Source organism: Brachyistius frenatus, unplaced genomic scaffold (genome assembly GCF_029030835.1).
Source record: "Brachyistius frenatus isolate BFR_SWC_R1_liver_20210118 unplaced genomic scaffold, ASM2903083v1 Contig_30, whole genome shotgun sequence".
NCBI classification, from domain to species: Eukaryota; Metazoa; Chordata; class Actinopteri; family Embiotocidae; genus Brachyistius; species Brachyistius frenatus.
This window is the reverse complement of record NW_027210629.1, coordinates 2543367-2566047: the sequence shown is the minus strand read 5'-3', so window position 1 is coordinate 2566047 and position 22681 is coordinate 2543367. Positions and strand designations below refer to the sequence as shown.

Sequence of the window (22681 nt, the reverse complement as noted above, 5' to 3'; positions counted from 1 at the left end):
ATCTTTAGCCCGCACATATGTTTGACAGGGTGTGGACATGAACGCAGGTCATTTTGGACACACTGTGTGACACCCCCCCCCCCCCCCCAAAAAAAAAAAAAAAAAAAAAAATCAGTGCATTTGTTGCCATCGAGGCTGAACAAAATGTCACAAATGCCTCACAGCATAAGAACTGAATGTACATGTGCAACTGCGTTTCATTGAGCCAAAAACAATTGGAGAGTGGGGGAAACTGAAAAAACAACAACAAAAAAACATACCCATAAAAACTGAATTGGTAAGATATACTATGTTTGCATAATAAAACTAAAGGTGCGGTTATAGATGGATAATCACAGAACAAAAACAGCCAACGCATTGTTGCTCCTATGTGGTTATCTCAACAGTTAAGACTATCTGCAATATACTGCTTCTTAATGTTTGTCACTTGTATGGACACGCCTGCAAACCTTCTGACGTCAAATGGGAAATACCAAAGTCGGCAATAAATCCTGCAGCTCTGTTATTAGTGCTTTATTGGAAGCAGGTGCATTGGAAATGTCCACCAGCTACATACTGTATGTAACACACAAATGGAGCTAGTAGCATTTATTGCAAGATACATTTACAGTATGCTGTCTGCTACAGTTAGAGTAATAAATAAATAGTTAATACAGGTATTAATTTTAGTGTGAAAAACATGAATAATATATGTAGAGGAAATAACAAAGCCAGGCATAAAAAAGCTGTCAAGTTGGCGGGTTTCCCTGGCCAGCATTTGACCTTTTACACCAAATTGGTGCTGCAAAATACAGGTTTACTAATGTACCTTATGTTTTTCCTTTGTGTGTGTGTGTGCGTTGTTCTTAATCTTTATGTTGCATGAACTGGAATGACAGTCTGTTTTTTCTTACTATCACTGGACCCCAAACCCACCCACAATATCTCTCCCCAGAGAGTCCCACAAATGATGTTGGTTCTGCTTGTGCCCTTTGTGGAGAAGGGCACAAGCAGAACCACACTGGAATGAACAGCTAAACCCAACTACATGATGTATTGGCAGATTTCAAATAAACGATTACAGTGTGCATGTCACTGTACACAATTGTTGTTGTTGTTGTTGTTGTTGATTACAGCATTGGCATATTAAAACAGTAGAAGTTGGGCTTTCTCAATCTATGTAATGTGATAATGAAGGTATCAGAGAGAAAGCAGCGTCGATTGCTCCAACAGTTAGTGAGACTCATCCTTACCAGATGGTGTTGTAGTGAGGACTGCCTCTGGTAATGGACCACTGATATTTCCTTACGTTCCCATCTGTACCAGCTCCCTGAAAACAGCCTCATGAAGCAGTCAAAATAGATAACAGCATTTACAATTAGTGGTTTTTAACTGGATATTTATGATGCTGTTAACCATGATGTTGTCTGGCCCCCCCATCTGATTGAGATGATTTATTAATGAAGGCAGAATTAGTTTACTTCCTGTACACTTGGTGAAAAACAAAATTGAATTTGAATCCTGTTTTAATATTTCAGTCCTGTTTACTTTGGTGTTGATCTGCACATGCTGTCTGTTGTTATACATTTTTACAGGGGGTAAGTGATGAAACAGACATATCATAACTATCTGTTTGTATGGTCGATTAACAACCAGTGTTAGAACCTGAATCCTATTTTATTATAAATATATTACTGTATTTCAGTGTGTAATTCAGCACATTATAAGCCTAATTAATCCACTGTCGAATTTAGTTTAATCTATAGTTATACATTTTGTTTGTAGTTATAATATTTCATATCATACACACTCTGCTTAAACTGATGATGCGTTCAGCCAGCCTGAGCACAGTCATAACATGAAGTACTCTTTGTGTAAATAGCAAGTGACAACCTGCCGTGACGTACATCACCGATTGGTTTGTGAGCCGCCGTTTTGAAGCCTCGAGTCTGGCATTTTGGTTGGTGCCATCTTGTTCTTTCAGTGCCAAAAGTGAACATATTTGGGCAAACCGGAAAGGAGTGAGGGGTGGAACTGACTGAAAACCCAAAACTGCCCACTGCCTGTACCAGCGCCCACCAGAACACTGATCAGAAGGAGTAAATATGAGCGATGCCTATCAAATTGGCATATTACGATGTCTTCAGTGAATCAGCGCAATGTACAATGATATCGGTCATTTCTTATCACATCTTGTAAATTATTGAAGATTCAAACTTACATAACGCTAGACTCCCGGCTCCCTGTTGTGACGACTGTCAACCAACCCTTCATCTGCCCATCTCTGCTTTTTATTTTATGAGAGAAGTTGATGCTTTTTGAACAGGAGTCTAATGGAGCTAGAGGTTTTTTTTTGTTGTTTGTTTTTTAGCCAGCCCCTGGCTGTCCACAGTGGTAATGCACTTTGAGGTACTTCTGCATTGGCTTCATTTTTCAAACACCGAGACTATGTCCATTTTTATGAAAAATCTATTGTAGTAAGGTGCAGCAATTAAAACTAGATATATATTTTAGGCAGTAGACAAATGATGGTAATGTTGCGTAGTATTTTATTTTAGAGAGCTTAAATCAAAATATTAAAGGATACCTTTACTGTTATTACAGATTTGTGCTATTATTCTTAAAATTGTTCTTCTCAGTTGTGTAATCAGACCATATGCAGCCACGTTTTTATCAAAGTAAAAGTTAAATAACTAATTAGTAAAAATATTTTTTAATTGATTTGCAGAGCTGTACAATCACCACTACCCACAGCTACTGCTTTGTTGAAAAGCCGCAATTTTGTTCTAATAGATTAAGTCCTTCCCGTCTGTCTTTTGGTCTGTATTAAAATCAAAGAGTCAGGGGGAAGGGAAAAAAAAAAAAACGCTCCACACTCCACAAGTGAGTAATTTTTTTGGCCACTTAAACTTCACCACGTTTTACAAATGGCCCTTGAAGCCTCCGTGTCCCCATTAGTTGTGGGAATCTAATTACAAATATCTGATTTGAAGGGGGAATGAGTTAACCTTTTGCTGAAATGCCACTGCATAACCATCTGTGAATGGCAAGAAGGAGGACCAGGCCAGAGGCACTTCCACGACAACACAGAGTGATGGGCAGCTGGCCTACCTCGGAGGAATAATGTGCATGAGGCCCTGTTTTCACTCAATGTCGAGAGAGATTTCCTATTTGAATGTAAACAAAAATGATGTTAATGTAATGATAGCTACATCATCAAACGCACGTGCTGCTAAAAGTTTGAATTCTTTGAATTTGCTAATTGTGGTCCAGAAATTGAATTTACTACGTGACTAGGCATTAATACACAACACAGTATATACATGGATTTTCTCATTACAAAGCTTACCCAGCAATCCTTGGCAGGTTTTACAAGTTCAGGAGTTGCGTGTGAGTTTATTTGCAAACACCTGGAGCTAAAGCAGTCATGCCGCTGGCAGGCCATGCTGTTGGACCAGCTCCATGACTTAAATAGAGGTTGTTCAGCTCATGCTCTCTGGACAATTAATCTGCAGGAAAATAAAGAAAAGTGTTTTGCTAAATGTCACTACTCATGAAATCAATACGTACTTGTCCCATTCTGTAATCAGACCCTTCTCTCCGGATGCCCAGTTACAGAGACAGACCACTAATGTAATGGAAAAAGGCCTCCTGATTCAAATATGATGTGATATTTTGGAGATGGTAAATACCATTGTTCTGTTTACAAGCAGGGGTCACAGATGATGATACGTTAATACTGTTCCAGTGTTTTATGGCTGCAATATGTTGCAGCGTCATGACGGGCACATACTGTATTGTTGTTTCAAGGTTTCTTTGACCATACATTACGGCTTCATTTCATATTTTGTTTAGTGTTAATCAATCTTGCCGTGTTCTGCTGCTGCTGCTGCACTTTCACAGTGTTTGTTTCTTTTTCTAAAGATGCTGGCCCGTTCGTCAACCTTTACCCTCGACCGTACTTTCCCTCTACATCTCTCTTTCGCTGTCACCCTCTTGCTTTCTGTATACATTTGTTTCTGCCTTTACACTTACTTTATTTTTTTTTCTTCTCTCCTCCAATCTCTCAGTTTACAGAATGAGTCGTGACAGCTCACCAGTGTTGAGTAGAGCAGGGGCCAACAAACCCCAAAACAGAGACTAAGATTATGCAACAGCACACACATATGCACAAGGACACAGTCTATATTCTTGTTATTAGAGCTCTGGCCCCACTTTCCATTTGCATGCAAGATATCTGAAACAATGGGATTGTTTTAAAAATAAATCTCCGACAGATGCAGAGTTCATGTTTTTCCTGTGCGTCCATAATGAATCGCAGGTGCTCCAATGCTCTCTAGCTGTTTTTTTCTTTAACCTTTAAAGACACTTAAATTAAATGTGTACTCCCTGTTGCTACCTAAACTGTCAACCCCGCCCCTCTACACGCACAGACACAACCTACCCACGTCTCCCCAAAGAGTCGCAATTCTGTCTTAATTTTCCGACAAGCAGATTCCTCAACAGTCTACTCTCCTCCGCCCTGTTCAAGAGTAGCTGTTGTGGCTGAAGGTGCAGGCTTACAGAGGCTGTGAGGTGGTTTGACTTTTGGCAGGAGTTGAGAAGCTGCTGACGTGTGTGTTGGGCAGGATGTGTGTAAGAAGCCGTGCTGGATCCTGTTTTTCAGACCGCAGCAACTGGAGCTTAGCCACAGCTATGGCTTTTAATGCAAAACACACACACACACACACACACACAACCTTAGTGTGTCTAACCTCAACCTCGACTCATAACTTCCTTGCCAAACACCAACCAATCGCAAACAAATGCCTGAATTAATATGTGCACGCAAAGTCACTCCTCCACATGGAGGCAAACACCGACACACGCAGACATGCACTCTGAATGACAGCATTGAATAAAATGTAGATTTGCTCTGATTTGTCTTGTTATCTTTGTGATTGAGTTGACAGAAAAGACATGAAATTTACTCTCTTTGATCGCTGTTTGGATTATAGGCAGACTCACACAGACTCTATCAGGAGCCCAAAGCTGCTGGTGGAAGAGCAGAGGAATGCATTATTCTGCAGTGAGGGCACCGACATCCTGTATAACAAGTTTTTTTAAACAAACATGCCTTGAGAGGCCCCACTGCGTGCTTTTACAGGCACACGCGCACAAACTATGGTATTCATGCACACGCACGCGTGTGTTCACTAACATGCATGCAGACACTGGAGACGGACAGAGGGTGTGCTGAGAGGAGCAAGAACTAAAAAAATTTTTTTTTTTAAACCGACGGGGCAACAGCAGCGCTCGCGTTGTTATGACGAAGGAGGGCTCCAATGGAGACAAACACGCACTCGAGGAAAGAAAAGTAGAGCAGGAGATTTAAGCGGAGGAAATGAAGGGAATTGCTTTTGTCAACACTTTGCCCATTTTACTATTCAGTATACACTAGAGGCTTCCTATGTCATTATGTGCAGTCCTCTGTGTGCACATATGCTGACTTGCTCCTCTCTGAATGAAGTGGTAAGAGGATCAATAGGTTTAGCTGAGTGGATACGGCAGGCACACCTATTACACAGGGTCAGGACATCCCACTGACTGGAGCAAGAAGGGAGGAGGGAGGGAGGGAGAGGGAGAGACACAGACACGATCAACAGCAAGACGGAGAGAAGGGGAGACACTGAGGAGACGCTTCACTGTTTGTTTTTTTCTGCCCCTACTTCCTCACTTCCCTTCCTGAGAGGTTGTGAGAGGGCAAAACTGAGAGGGAGACACAAAATAAGAGAGACAAATGGGGAAAAACCGAGAGGATGAAAGCCAACGTGAGTGCGAGTGACTCTGTGTGTAACATGCTCTGTCATGCTGGTGTGACTCCCGCTGCCTCTCCAACCGGCGTCGTTGGCTGTCAGGAAAAGGAATGTTTTCCGGAGGAATGAGTCCCTGAACCGGTTCACCATGTGGATGTGGGACAGTAATTTCCAAACCTTTGCCGGAAGAATACCACGGAAAAAAGAGCAGCGGCTGGAGAGCTTAGTTGGTCCTGCTGGGTGGCCGCCTGTGTGCTTCTACTGCTGAGACTCAGTTCTCACTGGGATTACGTCTGCTTCCAGTTTCTTCTATTTCACGTTTCTTGTTTTAGTCATCTTTCATTGGGATTTCTGTTTTCCTTCTGGAACTCAATGGATTTCATGGTGCTATATAGTTTGATTTTTAAGATTGCCTGGTTAGATGTAAGCCTGCTTTCTTTGTAATGATGACCTAGGACCAAAGAAGTGAGACTGAAACTTTACAAGTGGCTCTTTACTGGAGGACTGGTCTGAATGTGCACATCACAGCAGTGGACTTTACTATGGGATACTACACTTTGTGCTGGGGCCTGCGGATACAGTGGAGCGGTGTCTGTAGATAGATAGCTAAATAAATAGGGGGGCTCAAAGGGTGAAGTGTTAACAGGAAAGTGGATCAGTCCTGACACAGCGCCGGAATGAAGCCTGGACAATGTCCAGGTGTTCACAGTGATAGGTCCATGATGCACCTCAGCCATTATCCTTTCAGAAGACACTCCTGGATATGGTGAGTATTAGTGGTGATGATTTAAAGATGTTTTTGTTGTTGATGTTTTTGTTTTCTGCCTTTAATGACTTCACTGCTGTTCATTCACTGTGTACATGTTTAACAGTTACAAAAATGTAAAACACGTAAAGTTGTTCGTCGCTTTGCGTATTAATTTGTCAGCATGTTTGTTGTTTTGTGATATGGTTAGAATTCCCTTAAGTAAAGCCCAGTCCAGCGTCATTTTTTTTCTTCCCAAGCCGAGCTCAGATGTATTCAGGGGAATTTATTGTTAAATGGCCCAGACATTTCCTGTCATTTTCTCCCCACACAAACTGCTTCAGTTGATCCATAAATGTGAGGGCGAGTCAGAAATAGCAAGCACATTGAGGTGTTGTAATACTGAAATCGCTTCTCAACGGCTGGAAAAATATTTTGATAAAAGTGCTGTGTTGTTTGGTTTTTCTGCTGTCTTGTTCTAATTAGTCACACTTAGGACGGGTATCTTAAGGGAATCATCGTCTCCCAGCTATGTTATAAACTGGGAGGGACACAGAGCAGTCAGTGATGTCATCCGAGTGGGCCGCTGGGATATGAACAATGTTCGTATTTCCACCGATGTTTTTCCAGAGTTTTTTTAACGCTTCTCAAGCAAAAGATATTTAGGCAAGTTGTCAAAGCCTTCAACAGTTGACTGCTATAGCGTTCCATCAGACCTGTCAACTATTGTTCTTCAGCATTACTCTCCTCTGTGATGCAACAGTTCACATGCACACACACATGCTTCATTTGCTACACTTTACCACAGTCTTAACCACACTTTTTGTGTTGGTTTTTTTTTCAATCATAAACAGCGCCGGGCCCCTGGGTATTCTCTATGCTTTGTTTTAATTATGTTGAAAGCTAAGATACGAATGCCATGTTTGAACATTTCCTGTTGTTTCTCTCTCTTTACATGGAAAGGCGGGGAGGGGGGATGCACCAAGATGATTTCTATATTAGATTTCATTGCAATCTACAGTGTGTTGCGTCTCTTGATTCATCTGCTCACATTGCAAAGAATGACAAGAGCGTGATAATTGCATTCAGTAGATTTAAGCATTGAATTCCATGTCAGCTAATAGAATAGAAAATAATCCATTTATTTAGAGCTGCGGAGAAGTCAACCGAACACAGAAGAATAAATGTACAGAAACAGATGAACTCAGTGCAGACGTCATGGCGACAACAAAAATACACACATAAACGTGTCCACCCAGCTAGTGAGACCGACTCGTGTGCACACGTAGACAGAAAGTGGGCCGGCCTTTGAGTCAGGAAGAAGATTACAAAGGAAATATTCCTCTGTAATTCATGACCGTTCTGTAAACAGATACACAGCCAAACATCCTGGTTCCTTTCTCTCCTCTACATTCGGATGCAGTCGTGGATGACTACAGAGTCAAGTTCAGATGAATGAGCCTGGAAGTTAGTGTCTAGAGCTACACACCACATCTGTTTTAGTTTTGTAATATTTATTTACTTAAGCATATCACGTTTAATTTACGCTGCTGTTGCTCTCATTGAAATCCATGAACCCTGAATAATAAACGGTAAATCACAGTCGCTTCTATTACAAATATTAAAAAGAGGAATTGTGTTACTTTCGACACGCATTGGCTTCGATACAGTCTTCCCTTTTTTGCTGTAGTGCTTTGATTCATTTAAGGAAAATCTAGGTAAGATGTACATCCCAGTCTGCTGGAATGTGTTGTGAAGCTGAACTGGATGGATGGTGCAATTCTAGTGACAGTGTTGAAACAACAATTCAGAGCTGTCGCAGTTGTCAGAGTCAAGCATTTGTCTCTGAAGATGGGAGATGAGCCTGTCAGACTTCTTTTAAACCTGAGGCAGGATTTATGTTTTCCTGTTTCTCTTGACAGTAAATCTATGGACCACGTGACTGTGTATGAGTAAAAAAAGGAGCTTTCGGGAGTCCCTGCATTATTCATTGCACCTTGATAATGGACTCGTCCCCTTGTTTTTGTGTCACATCTGTGGTGCACAAGCCAAGTAGCGCTGAAAGAAGAAAGCTCATAAAGATTACGAAAAGATAAATATATTTTTAGGTTTTAAATATGCATTCATATATGCATCCACCCTTGCATGAATACACAAGTGGATTTGTTGAACCTTTGAATGCTAAAATAACATATTTGGACTCGCTGAGACCACATACAGTGGGTACGGAAAGTATTCAGACCCCTTTAAATTTTTCAATCTTTGTTTCATTGCAGCCATTTGCTAAAATCAAAAAAGTTCATTTTATTTCTCATTAATGTACACTCAGCATCCCATCTTGACAGAAAAAAACAGAAATGTAGAAATTTGTGCAAATTTATTAAAAAAGAAAAACTGAAATATTACATGGTCATAAGTATTCAGACCCTTTGCTCAGTATTGAGTAGAAGCACCCTTTTGAGCTAGTACAGCCATGAGTCTTCTTGGGAATGATGCAACAAGCTTTTCACACCTGGATTTGGGGATCCTCTGCCATTCTTCCTTGCAGATCCTCTCCAGTTCCGTCAGGTTGGATGGTGAACGTTGGTGGACAGCCATTTTCAGGTCTCTCCAGAGATGCTCAATTGGGTTTAGGTCAGGGCTCTGGCTAGGCCAGTCAAGAATGGTCACAGAGTTGTTCTGAAGCCACTCCTTTGTTATTTTAGCTGTGTGCTTAGGGTCATTGTCTTGTTGGAAGGTGAACCTTCGGCCCAGTCTGAGGTCCAGAGCACTCTGGAAGAGGTTTTCTTCCAGGATATCTCTGTGCTTGGCCGCATTCATCTTTCCTTCAATTGCAACCAGTCGTCCTGTCCCTGCAGCTGAAAAACACCCCCATAGCATGATGCTGCCACCACCATGTTTCACTGTTGGGATTGTATTGGGCAGGTGATGAGCAGTGCCTGGTTTTCTCCACACATACCGCTTAGAATTAACGCCAAAAAGTTCAATCTTGGTCTCATCAGACCAGAGAATCTTATTTCTCATAGTCTGGGAGTCCTTCATGTGTTTTTTGGCAAACTCTATGCGGGCTTTCATATGTCTTGCACTGAGGAGAGGCTTCCGTCGGGCCACTCTGCCATAAAGCCCCGACTGGTGGAGGGCTGCAGTGATAGTTGACTTTGTGGAACTTTCTCCCATCTCCCTACTGCATCTCTGGAGCTCAGCCACAGTGATCTTTGGGTTCTTCTTTACCTCTCTCACCAAGGCTCTTCTCCCACGATTGCTCAGTTTGGCTGGACGGCCAGGTCTAGGAAGAGTTCTGGTCGTCCCAAACTTCTTCCATTTAAGGATTACGGAGGCCACTGTGCTCTTAGGAACCTTGAGTGCTGCAGAAATTATTTTGTAACCTTGGCCAGATCTGTGCCTTGCCACAATTCTGTCTCTGAGCTCCTTGGACAGTTCCTTCGACCTCATGATTCTCATTTGCTCTGACATGCACTGTGAGCTGTAAGGTCTTGTATAGACAGGTGTGTGCCTTTCCTAATCAAGTCCAATCAGTTTAATTAAACACAGCTGGACTCCAATGAAGGAGTAGAACCATCTCAAGGAGGATCAGAAGAAATGGACAGCATGTGAGTTAAATATGAGTGTCACAGCAAAGGGTCTGAATACTTATGACCATGTGCTATTTCAGTTTTTCTTTTTTAATAAATTTGCACAAATTTCTACATTTCTGTTTTTTTCTGTCAAGATGGGGTGCTGAGTGTACATTAATGAGAAATAAAATGAACTTTTTTGATTTTAGCAAATGGCTGCAATGAAACAGAGTGAAAAATTTAAAGGGGTCTGAATACTTTCCGTACCCACTGTATTTCTCATCACAGAGGCCACGAAAGATGATTATGCGCTCTCTCTCTCCATTAGCATGTTCGCAGCATTATTGTAGGGTTATTTTTACACTTAGCATCTGTATTGATTTCAATGCTGCTTGGCATAACTTTAATGTATAGAGACTCTCAGTAGCAACGCAGTAACTGTATTTAACGCTACATTTTTGGATACGCAGGGTATTGCCTCGAGCCCCACAATGTATAAACTGAGATGTATGATTGTCTAAACTTCATTAAACACTAACCAGAAAGGAAATGAAAAGTGTGTGTAGTAATCCAATTATGTGAATCCAGTGCCTCAGAGACCAGAGAGAGAATAGACATGGCTATATTTAGAACAAAGATTGGAAATGCATTGCTGCATCGCTTTTTTTTCCCTCTCCCTCTTGACTAAATGTTGCAGGGTGTATAGTGTAGGTGGATAATTGATGGTTTACATATGACATTTTTGTGTATTTGTACCCAGCTGAAGGTGTTGAAGGACATGAAGTTTAATTCTCTGAGCCCCCCTTCTCATCCTCTCTTCCTGGCTCTTGGTGGCCCCATGGGTGGCTTCCTCAGACACACCACATTTTGTCACTAAGATAACAAGACACAAGGAATGGTTATCTCATTTCTTTGAGGCTTTCTCCCATTGCACATTTTCATTGATTCTTGTGCTGTTGGGTCAATCTCAGCCTAACTTTAGATTGCTTTCAATTACTTTGTTGGGACTGAGGCGGAGATTTTAAAATGGGCTTTTTGGAGACAGCAGAGACCAGCTGTCAGTTTTCAGGAGACAAAGTCATCAGTCACTGTTGTCCCAGGGAACCACCAGAACTGTGCTTTTGTGTGTGTGTGTGTGTGTGTGTGTGTGTGTGTGTGTGTGTGTGTGTGTGTGTGTGTGTGTGTGTGTGTGTGTGTGTGTGTGTGTGTGTGTGTGTGTGTGTGTGTGTGTGTGTGTGTGTGTGTGTGTGTGTGTGTGTGTCCCTGCTCACCTGCTGCATCAATCTTTGCCAGTCTACTGTGCAGGGCTATGCTGATGTACTCAGTCTTATTAAAGGTGCTCCCCGTTCACTCCCCCTGAAAAAGCCACACAGTCTAACATTCCGTTCTTCTTCACACTTGTTCTCACACTACATTCTTTCACAGAAACCTGGCTGCTTTGTAAGTGTGGACATTCTGATTAATAACCACTCTGGGCTTGTACACAATACACAGGTTATTTTTCACATTACAGTGCAAATCAGTGCATCTTAATATATATATTTTTTTTAAATTACTTAAAAATATACACACTTCCTTGTAACAAAAAGCAAAGCTGTAATATACCAGCTGTCAGGTAATGAAAATTTAGATATTTTTGGACCGGGTCAATACAAATACATACAAATGTATACAGATTGATCTGTTTTACCTTGTGTGCCCCATTTTCAGCCATACACTGAATCAAACAGCTGCATATAGTCAGTCAGCCCACAATGTCTAGGACAAATAAATGAATTTCGTGCAATAGAAAAGCAGATTATGGGATACGTCTTCTTTAAAAGAGTAGGGTTATTACTGTATCTTTAGTTTTAGATTCAGCTAACATCAGAGTCAGGTCTGCATTATGTAAGGAAGCACCAGGATAGTAAGAATTACCTGGAAGCTATTGTTACCCAACTGTTCCGCAAAGCAGTGCAGTGCTCAATTGATTGTGAAGTGGCATGAAGCGCGACAGACATGTTCTTCCTGATATGTTTGAGTTCCTCACTTTAATTTGCACACGGGGCAGCACACTCTGCTGTTGAGACCAATGCGCCACTGTTTCACATTCTCTCTGCCAGAGGAATTTCATTTAGCCTCTCTCTTGAATTGCTAAATGATTAGTTCATTTTTTTCACACCTATTTTTTTTTTCCAGGACATCTTGCTGTTAGTGTGTGTTTGTCTGAGCACACACAGTGAGTCAGTCAGTACTGGCAGTCTTTAAGGTTCTTCTCTCTCCCAGCCTTCCACTTGCTCCATCATCCAATTTATCTTTCACACTTTGCTGCTCTTGGATTTCTCATTGTGTTATTCTGCCACTTATTTTCGGTTGATCCCCCTCTTCCCCTCTTACTCTCTCACCCTCTTACTCTCTCACTCTCTCACCCTCTCCTATGTGTTACACAGTAACACTTCATGTGTTACATGAAACATACCAAATGACATGCAGTGCAGGATGAAGAATATCTGGATGAAGGCTTGTCATTACTCTCGAGAGCAGCGCAAAGCCAAAAGCACACTTTCACTTTGGCAGACAACAGTAAGCTTGCACAGTTTAGCAGTATTAGCAGTATTAAATTTTAACATATATGTTTTCTTGTTATCCAGACGAATACAATTAGTCAACCTTTGTGCTTATTTGTCTGTTTATATAGCTGATGATGGACTGCTAAAATAATACAATAATACATCGCATTTCTGTCCATCTTGCTCTTTTGAGCTATGAACTACAACACGGGCACGCTTTACAACAACTCCCAACTGTTTCTTCTACTTAGTCTTCGGTAATTATAATGAATTATAAATACAGATCAATAGAACAGAGAAACAATCCAGTCTTTACAGCAAATATGTCTACATAACACCAGGGTTACATAAATTGTTTATTGGTATACATTATGAAATGAATAGAAAGGCCAGAGTTCCTGCCTTGAGGCAGCTTTGACATCATATCCATTTTAAATATCCATTTCATTTCAATTTTGTTCATTTCAGCCTGTGCTGTCTTTCGCTGCTGTCCGCACATCAGCTGCTAGAAAGGGGTATTCAATTTTGTGTTCATCACCGGGACCGAAGCAGAAAGATGGACAGATCAATGAGAATACAGCGTGGCAGCCAGACATATTGGAGGCAGAGGATAAGCTGCAGGTGCTTTTGTGAGCTCCTCATAAATCAAAAACACAAATGTTACAAGCTCCAAGAGCTGGAGGTACCCGAGCAATGGTAGAGGGGAATGGCTGATGTTTGTAAATGTAAAATACAATAAAATAAAATAAAAATAGGGTTACTTTATATCTAATATTTGCTTGATCCTGTACAGTAAACTACGGAGTGGAATGAAAGACTGGTTTGTTAAAACATCAGAGTGTATTGTGATTTTTCTTATGAGTGAGTGGTTTTAGCTTTATAAATTTAAGAAATTGTTAATATTTCTCTTGTATTTTGTGATTTGTGTTTCTTTGGTTTTGGACTACTGATTGGACAAAACACGCAATATGAAGTTGTCAATATGAAAGCTCACTTAAACTATGATGGGCATTTTTTACTTTTGACATTATATACTCACATAAATACAAGTAGATATTTGTTGCATCCCTAAAGTCCACCACAATACTCTGTCCATGTCCTTTCCTCTACAGTATGCTGTGTAGTGTCTTTAATTGTTGATACAAACAGAGATCCTGACATTCAAATGTCAGTGCTGATTCAAAAGGGCTAAGGGCAGAATACAAAGAAATTAGGAAATATGATTAGATTGCAGCCGTGTACGTCAGCATTTGACCCAAACAAAACCAGAATTTTTGCCAGCAGATGTTATCTTGCCCAGGCCCTTTCCTGCACGAACAAAGCTGCTCTCTGAGAGCAGTGTGTTATGTACTCCCACCGTAGCGTAAAGAACAAATAGTTGCAATGAAACAAGAAGATGTGGAGAATAGTGTTTCAAGGAAAACAGTGTGGAAACCTATCCCAGGGGTTATCTTTAAGATAAGACTGGAGAGTTTATGCCAACTCTCTGTCTGGAGGTGTGTGTGTGTGTGTGTGTGTGTGTGTGTGTGTGTGTGTGTGTGTGTGTGTGTGTGTGTGTGTGTGTGTGTGTGTGTGTGTGTGTGTGTGTGTGTGTGTGTGTGTGTGTGTGCGGGCGCGGGCACACGCGGGGCATCTTCCACCTTTTATTTCTTGGCTGCTGCTTTTGTGAGAGGCTTTAACTTAACCGGTGACCCCTTTTTAGATTGAGCTATTCAAACGTGTGTTAACATACCCTAGAGAATGACCCTCATTTGCCGCTGATCTCACTCAGTCAGCTGTTTTTAGTTCAGCCACCTCCCTTGTGGTCTGCGTTCCAGACATAAGACATGGAACATCACAAGCGTGATGGGAATTACTTCGTATTAACAGAAAAACATGGTGATGACGATGTTCATCTCAGGGGGGAATTGCTCGTGACGATGATGGTGATCAAGATTTCCATGATGACGACAACGTTTATGAGAAGGCATAGAAACAGATTAGGAGGGTTTTAGGCTGGGAGAGGGAGTCCCCTCAAGCATGCACACGCGTCTGGCGGGATTTATAAATATGACATACTTATGCAGTATTATAATTCCATCTAATGCTTGCGAGGAAACCTGTGACGGTAAAGCAAGGTGAATAACTTGTCGAGTTGTATTTAATAATGTCACACTTTGGCAGAGACAATGCTGTATTACAAAGTTAAACTGGAGAGTTCAAGTCCACACATAGTATAAATTGGGCAATTGGAGTTTTCTTGTGATTGTATCTGCTTTTGTCTTTTGTTTAGTGTTATTGGTGCATTGTGTCAGACTTCCTTTCCAAAATCTACACATCCAATCTCTTTTTATAACCAATGTTTAGTCTACACATTTCACCTTCCTCTGTATTTTTGCAAGCACTGGCAAATTATGAATGCATTTGTTCAGTGCTTCCTTAGAGGGAACTCCCACTTGCACAACCTGAAACTGCTTCACTTCTCATCCATCCGGTAAGACAGACTTGCACATTGCGGGGTGTAGAATAACACTCTCTCAGCAGGACAGGAATGAACACGAGCGAAGACAGTGAATTTGTGATGACAATGAATACCTGCACTTATCTTCCTCTTCATTTGACACACAATCCATTACAGAACCTCTTTTTGTTGACTGTTTCTTAGGGATTTAGCTCTTTTCACCAGCTCAAAGGTCCTGTTTCAAGTCCTCCCAAAGGGGCTTTTATTGGGCTGAGATGAGGGGAGTAGGTAGGTTGATCTGTGTTGCACTAACGAAGGCGAAAAATGTGCCTCATATTTATTCATCTTGACAATATAAACATGATGAGTTAAGGGGGCCTCGTGCATTAATATTAGCCTCACTACAAACATGTAATTTAACACCTGACAGGACAAATCGCAGGTTTGGAAACTCCACTAAGTTACTTGGCTTGAAACTGGAGCGAGTTTGGTTTGTCCATTAAATGCAAAAGGTTAGATCCAAGGAGGAAGAATACAAAAATCAGCTATCTGTTCCCTCTGCTCCGAAATGTATCTTGTTTTACTGACCACCTGCAACGGGTCCCCCATGTGCTGTCTTTGTTCTGATTTTCAGCTGCAGCAGCTCTGTCTTGTCATTTTCGTCATTTGCCATGCTACCTAGTTTCTCTCCTCTTGGTTGGCGGGAGACCCTGGAAGTTGTTTCCTTTTCGATCATGTCTTTAATGGCCCTCTTTATTATCTTCCTCTTCACTGAGCTTGGAAAAGTTGCTCTGCAAAGCTCATCTGCACATCACTGCTACACTTTTTATTTGTCTTATTTGTACATTTGTGACTCACCTATCAGCAATATCTAGATACTGTTTTGCAGTGAAATACCAGAAGTGTGACAACAAAAACAAGTGCAGGAATAAGTCAACTTTATATGTCTTAACTGTACTGAGATTGATCCGAGTGGCATTTGCATTCGTCTTTGAATTAAAATTTGAAAACAACACACATAACACTGTGATTAGGTAACCACATTGCAAGTTTTTTTTGAAGTGGCATTACTTGACTGCAGTTCACGTTAGGTTAACAAGTTCCTCTCAACCCTTTCTTCTTACATCCCTGTCTGGAGGTTGAAGTTGTTTCTGTGATTGCAGAGGCGTGCTCAAAAACTGCATATGGGTCTGGAGTGTAATCAAGATGGCCACTCTGACGCTAATGTTCCCTGAGTGTGTTTTGAGGAACATCTTAACCTGGATTACCTGGAGTCCGGCAGGGGCATCCTCGCTGTACAGGGTATCCCTTACGCACATAAATATGTGGCTTCAGCTCTCACACACTCTCAACAGTGCAGTGATGTCATCAGGGTTTTAATGAGGGATTACTCTGACATCACTGGGGCCGCTGCCAAGTTAAACCTATTAGCTTCACCATGTGCTTGAGGTGCACTACAGCAAGAACTGCGTGCCCATGTGTGATGTGTATGAGCAAATTGTTCAGTCTATGGCTGTCTGAATCCCGTTATCATCTAATAACTAATGTCCCCTTTCATGTGTCCATCAAAAAACTGTCTAAGCTTGCCAGGCAAATAGTGTCTGTGATGTCCATAACTGAGAGTTTACTGTGATTTTTAACAGCAGACCTTCAAAGAGCTTGTGAGCAGCCATGACAATGAAAGGCAGTTTAAGACCAATATTATGATATTCTGTAGTGTCAGCATACTGCCCAAAGTACACACAAGCTCATGAAGGGAATACTAAAAACACATTTCTTGTCAGTGTTTGGCTCTGCTGTTCATTGCCTTACGGTGCACAGCAAACTTCATTTACAAAACCACTTTTGAGATTAATGGATAAAGCTGTTTGTGTTTGGCTTGTCGAGGCACAGGCTACTTAAAATGTTTTTTTCCAGATTATAAAACCCACCAAATAGCATCAGCCTGGATTGTAAACAGTTGCTTTTGTTGGTGTTTGAGCCAGTGGTCTGGTGGCTATGTATGTGTGCCAGCACTGAGTGTTTTTTGACACTTTGACGCTTACACATTAACAACAGCTACATGCCTGGAAGCAAAGCTGTGTTTCGTTTCAGTGTGGATGTATTATGTTTGAATTTGCCTGTCTCAGACATGTTTTTTAATCCTGAGACACAAATCCTTGTGAGTCTGCATGGAATCTACGTTTGTGTTTAGGAAGATTGGTTGTAGAGTACAAGCTGTTCTGAGATGCTTCCTAATTGTGACAATGCAGCACTTCAGGTTTTGTTGTTGACACACTCTCTCTCGCTCATCACTCACACACTCGGTTGACAGATTATGCAGCAAAATGGACACACTCACAAACATGTGCCGTAACAGTAAGAGCTTCTGTTGGTCTTGTATTCAATAGTCACGCTTCTCCGGATTTTTTTTATTTTTTTTTATTTTTTTATTTTTTTATATTGTGATGTTGGTGTTTTTCTGTTCTCCTTTGTGCTTCAGTGAGTCTGTGAAGCAAACAATAGTTCAGCCAACTTAAATCCTCTCTCCAGCCAGTGAGTGAGTCAGCTGGATGTATAAATAGAGCACAGGTAAGTCATCCATGGCGGCGGTGAAATATTAAGTGGCTGCTGTTAATAGCTAATCTCTCTGCATGAATCACAGTCGCATCCTGCACTGAAGTACCTGTGTTGATCATTTTGATCAGGGTATGTTAACATGTAAATTCCTAACCCTCTGATTGTATCACTTCACTCCCTGTTTCCGTCTCTGACCCTGCCATTCTCATTTTCTCGTTACACAATCTGCCATCACGTCCTTAGCAACTGAGGGCTGATTGGTTGCGAGGACCTACCTGTCCCTTTTGAATTCTGCCAGGTCACCATGGAAACCACATTATAAACATGAATCCAGCAGGGGACTGTGAAGGCAGGCAGGAGGCGCTACTCTAGCTGAGGCGAAGGAATTGCTCCTTGACACACATAACAACAGCTGTTTTCAAGGCAGCATGACTGGCTGAGAGCTGTTCCCATTTATGCAAAAATAGTGTCGCATGAATCGCAATTACCATTCCATTGTCGTCTCTTAATCACATTACCTGTGCTGATTTACATACTTGAAAACAAATACCCAATCATTGTAATCATATTCTTGCAGCAGCAGTGGGAGGGGGGGAGGGGGGTGCAGTTGCCATGGTCCTAAGCTGCAACAGTAGCTTTAAGTCCCAGTTGTGACAAATTATTTTCATCATGCTGCATCACACTGTCACCCTTTGCTTTCTCATAGCATTCAGTTAGCTCACGAGGAGGTGTTTCCTTGATGGACATGTCAGATGCAAGAACATGACAGATGGGTAGAGAGCAAATCCCCTACCTCCCTGTCACTCTCTATGCTTGTCTGTGGGCAAAGCTTTGCAGCAGAGTGGCAACTGAATAAGCCCAATGCCATTTCTGTCTCCTAATTCCTCACAGTCTTAATATTTGTGTTAGGGCGGAAACAATGTAAAAACAGTGACTGCTTTTACCTACTTTTGTATGGTTAACTGCTGTCCCTAAATCATGTCGCCACTGAAGAAACATGTGTCAAAGAAACAGGGAGAGCTCAGTCTCCGATATGCTGCAGGCTCAAAGCCCAAAAGATAATACTGCTTCGAGAGCTACTGATTAATAAGGCTAGGTATTGAACTTCATTTCTTTTTGCTACTACGAAAAGAAAATCGTAGTTGCATTAAATACGATGTTCTGAAAGCCGTCATTGAATGTCTGGTCAGATATACACTTGTCCTTACATGACCTTTGATCAAATACTCCCAAATTTGGCCTAATTGTAGACTTTATTTGCATTGCTGTGGTTCTTACAAAGCTTCTTGTTTTCTTGCAGCGATAAAAAATGTTCCTCCTGGAGGGAGATACTTTTTATTGATAAAAATCTTAGTTCTTTACTGTGTGGATGCCAAAGGAATCGTTTTTATGCAGCGGTCCTAAAAACTGAGACGGCGCCTCACCAAGAGTGAATGAATCTAACTGATGAGAATGAATTTCATGATGACATTGATAAATAACTGTGTTTAATGTTGATTGGTCTCATCCCACTACTCAGTCCAGTGAATTGAATATTATCATCCCTACCTCAGACAGCATCTTACATTTGAAAAAAAGATTTCTTTTATTATAAGAAGATATGAACAAATGTATAAGTTCACGCAAAACCAAGGTATTCAATTGGCTTATCTCAATTCAAATGATCTGTTCCTGTGACAGACTTCAATCGAACTCGCCTTCCTCTTTCACCAGTCTCGTTTTATTGGCTTAACGTCATGTCTTACTGCGAATTACGTAACACTCCTCCCTCTGCCTCAGTCCCAGCCAGACTGTGAGGCTAGATTGTCCTGAAATCGCTCAGGAACTCGCTGACCACACCACTCATCCCTGACATTGATTACTCTATTCAGCTATTTTTCTGTATTTCCAACCTATTTCCTTTTTTTAGTGTCTTTTCTGTTACCTTCTTTCTCATCACTGTCAAAATGCATTTCAAGTGTGTGAAAAATTAGTATGTTTTTCTTGCATACTTTATTTTTATGCAACCATGAAAATAAATCATTGTTGTATTAAGATGTAACTCAAAAAAATTTGAATTTTCATGTTTTCTTTTCTTTCTCTGGTTTAGTTGAAGCGTAAACGCAAAAAAAAAAAAGATTTGCAGCACATCATTAAAAAATTAGAAGACATACTAAGGGATGCAGCTTGTACGTACATGCTTCAGCGTTCAGATACAGTGGTTCTGGTTTGATGGCTTTCAGCCTGCAGGGACACTGAGTGACGACAGTCCCACCGTCACCTGGCGCTCTGTCACAGCACATCGCTGGCACTGACACTGTGTGGCCGTTGGTGTAATGATCTGTGTGTACTTTATCTGCTTGTACATGTTGCGGTGTGTGCATTTACAGTACTTGCTTTCAGACAGCACTTGTGGGCTTGTGTGTAGGTGTGCTCATGTGGTAATGTTCGGTGCGAATGGAGAAGCCTGTTGTGACTGCCATTGCGTCTGTGACTTTGACAGCCTCCCTGTCCACCCAGGAGCTGTTGTCACATGCTTGCTGCATCTGTCAGAGCCGAGCAGAAGCTGTAACTCCGCAGAGATTTACCGCTTTGTGTGGTTGTGCCTCTGTTAGTTGTGCTGTTACCCAGCTTTACCTGCATTTTTCCCTGCATAGCACACTGCCCCCTGCTGGCGGATAGGAACAGAACACTCCGGTGGTCGTCAGTTGCAGTGTTTTACAGCTCTTTATTTTTACAGTGGTGAAGTATCTGAAAATGCTACAACATGGTATTAAATGACAGTGAACTCTTTAGACCCATTTCCATGCTCAGTTGATTCATTTGCATCTACAACTCTTACTATCACTACACCTTATTTTCCACACAGTGCTTTATATAAAACAAAAATAAAATAGTAATATATTCAAATGTGCTGGCTCAAACTGAAGTTACTGCTATTTACTTGATGGCATGTTGTTTGTCAAACTCTGCTGCCCCCGAGTGGTGAAATATAGCTACTACCAGGGTTGGGATTGCAGTGTGGCCTGGGGGCTTCCAGTTTTATACCAATGATGTCCACCTTGGGGAGGTTAGTTTCATTCATTTTCATTAAATAATATTAGACTTCTGGGTCAAATTAAAGCCAGCATGAGGTGACTTAATTCTCTTGTTCTTGGTTTTAGCAGTTCCGCCAATTCTTAAGTAGTCTGTGCAAATGCATAGTTTATGTCATTTTTACATAAGCAATAAAAAAAGAAGAAGAAATAGAGAGAGCTCCTTGTCCTTTATCCATCCAGTAAACTCGCTCAACATTTGCGTGACAGCTCATGAAAAGCGGCCCCATACAATTTTGAAAAAAAGAAACGATAGAGAGAGGTTAACAAGACTCGTGTGGAACTGGTCATTTGGTAGCATGTTTTATATCAGTCTTTTGTGTTCACAGTGAAATACTGCCACATACTCATACCTCTTGTTGATAAACACTCGCTGCACTGCAACTTCCCCGGCACTTTTCAGGTGAAGAATAGGTCCAACAAGATGTATTAAACTTAAATAAATCAGTTTGTGCTGGCCAGTGTACGATGACCGATTTGGGTTTCATGCACAACTTTACCTTCTGGTAGTGTGCAGAGGGAATCAGTATGGAAGATACTCTCCAGCAGGGCTTGCAGTGTTAACTTTTCTGTTAAAATTGTCATGATTTTGAATTTTAATCTGAACTTTTACTCATACCACGTTACGCTGTTCATTACCCCACTCTTGTCCATCGATTGCTTGAAATAAAGCAGATTTTTTATTGCACATATGACATGATTAAGTAACTTTGCAGCAAGTCTGCTACACCACTAAAAACGTGTGGTTCATATGGCTGTCAACACAGACTCCCAGTGGTTATCTGAGCGAAAAGCTAAATTAGTTTGCTCTCCCGCTGCACTTTGCTCCTCCCTTTCATGCATCTCTCTTTCTTACTGTCATTATTTCTCAATCTTTTTCTCTGTTCAACCGGAGAGTCACATCCTCTCCTCTCCTCTCCTCTCCTCTCCTCTCCTCTCCTCTCCTCTCCTCTCCTCTCCTCTCCTCTCCTCTCCTCTCGTGCCCACCTCTCCTCACTCACTCCTCCCTCCTTCCTATTGAGACAGCTTTATCAGGCTTGTCACTCTGTCTGTTCACAGTCTTTCTCCGTCTATATCTGTCGTGCCACAACTGGCACTGGAAAAGAGCCTCATCAAAATGAGTTTGCCTGTCAACTCAGATTATCTATCTTTGGAGAGGATAGCTCGTTACCGCCACGCCTGCTCCAATGGCTCGCCCTACGCTACGAACAAGCCCATCGACATCAAACCTAGGGGCAGGAGAGGGTATGGCTCATCTCTGAAACTGAAACTATTTGTGGGAGGGTGTGTCCTGGGAGGGGACCTTAAACAAAAAAGATTTTCTTGTTGTCTCCTGAAAGTTACTTTTCATGTGCAGAACTACTTTAAATCATCAATATTCTTAAAGTTATAATCGGTGTCAGCCTCAACTTGTTTTCCTCCTTCAGTGTAGTTAACATCCAACTGTCGCTTGCGTGTGGTAAGTAAATTGGTAAATAAGGATTAGCAAGACGGTTCAAGAGGAAAACTTGGTGAAACTGGATGGTTGTCTTGCTTAAAAGTGCTCTTTCTTATTGCTTTGTGTGTGTGTGTGCTTTGACTATGTTATCTGATGTGTTTGGATTTATGTGTTACATGACTTGTATGAATGTAGTGTTTGTATTCTCTCTTATCAGATCATTAGCTAATGAATTGTTCCATCTGGACAACACAGAACTGGAGCCGAGTGTTGTGTAAACGGTCGTTGCTTGGTGGCTGGTCGTGTTGTTAGAGCCCCCTAGAAGCTGTAGTTCTGCTATTTGCTCTGCTAAACCTATAGTGTGGGCCTGAAGTGTGTGTGACTGTGTGCATGTTTGTGTTGCTTTGTGTTCCATGATAAAAAAAAAAAAAAAAAAAGCTTCTCTGCTTTTACAAAACACAGTTAAAAGCAAAGTAAATGATAAATACGCAGGTTCCATCCAGTCATCGTCTAAAGCATCAAGGTCT

General features: G+C 41.4%; 1 protein-coding gene across 6 annotated transcripts in view; it reads left to right on the top strand.

The window, feature by feature from the left end:
- pde4d (phosphodiesterase 4D, cAMP-specific) overlaps positions 1 to 22681 on the top strand; it is a 138133-nt gene that overhangs the window by 78627 nt on the left and 36825 nt on the right. Inside the window, exon 1 of one of the 6 annotated variants that reach the window (XM_069699528.1) lies at positions 5604 to 6540. The exons of 4 other annotated variants lie outside the window; for them this stretch is intronic. In XM_069699528.1, coding sequence (XP_069555629.1) covers positions 6452 to 6540 — 89 coding nt within the window. In that variant the 5' untranslated portion in view covers positions 5604 to 6451. Of the gene's footprint in view, positions 1 to 5603; positions 6541 to 17174; positions 17185 to 22681 lie in introns of those variants that run through there. One more of the 6 variants, XM_069699530.1, reaches the window with a different exon arrangement.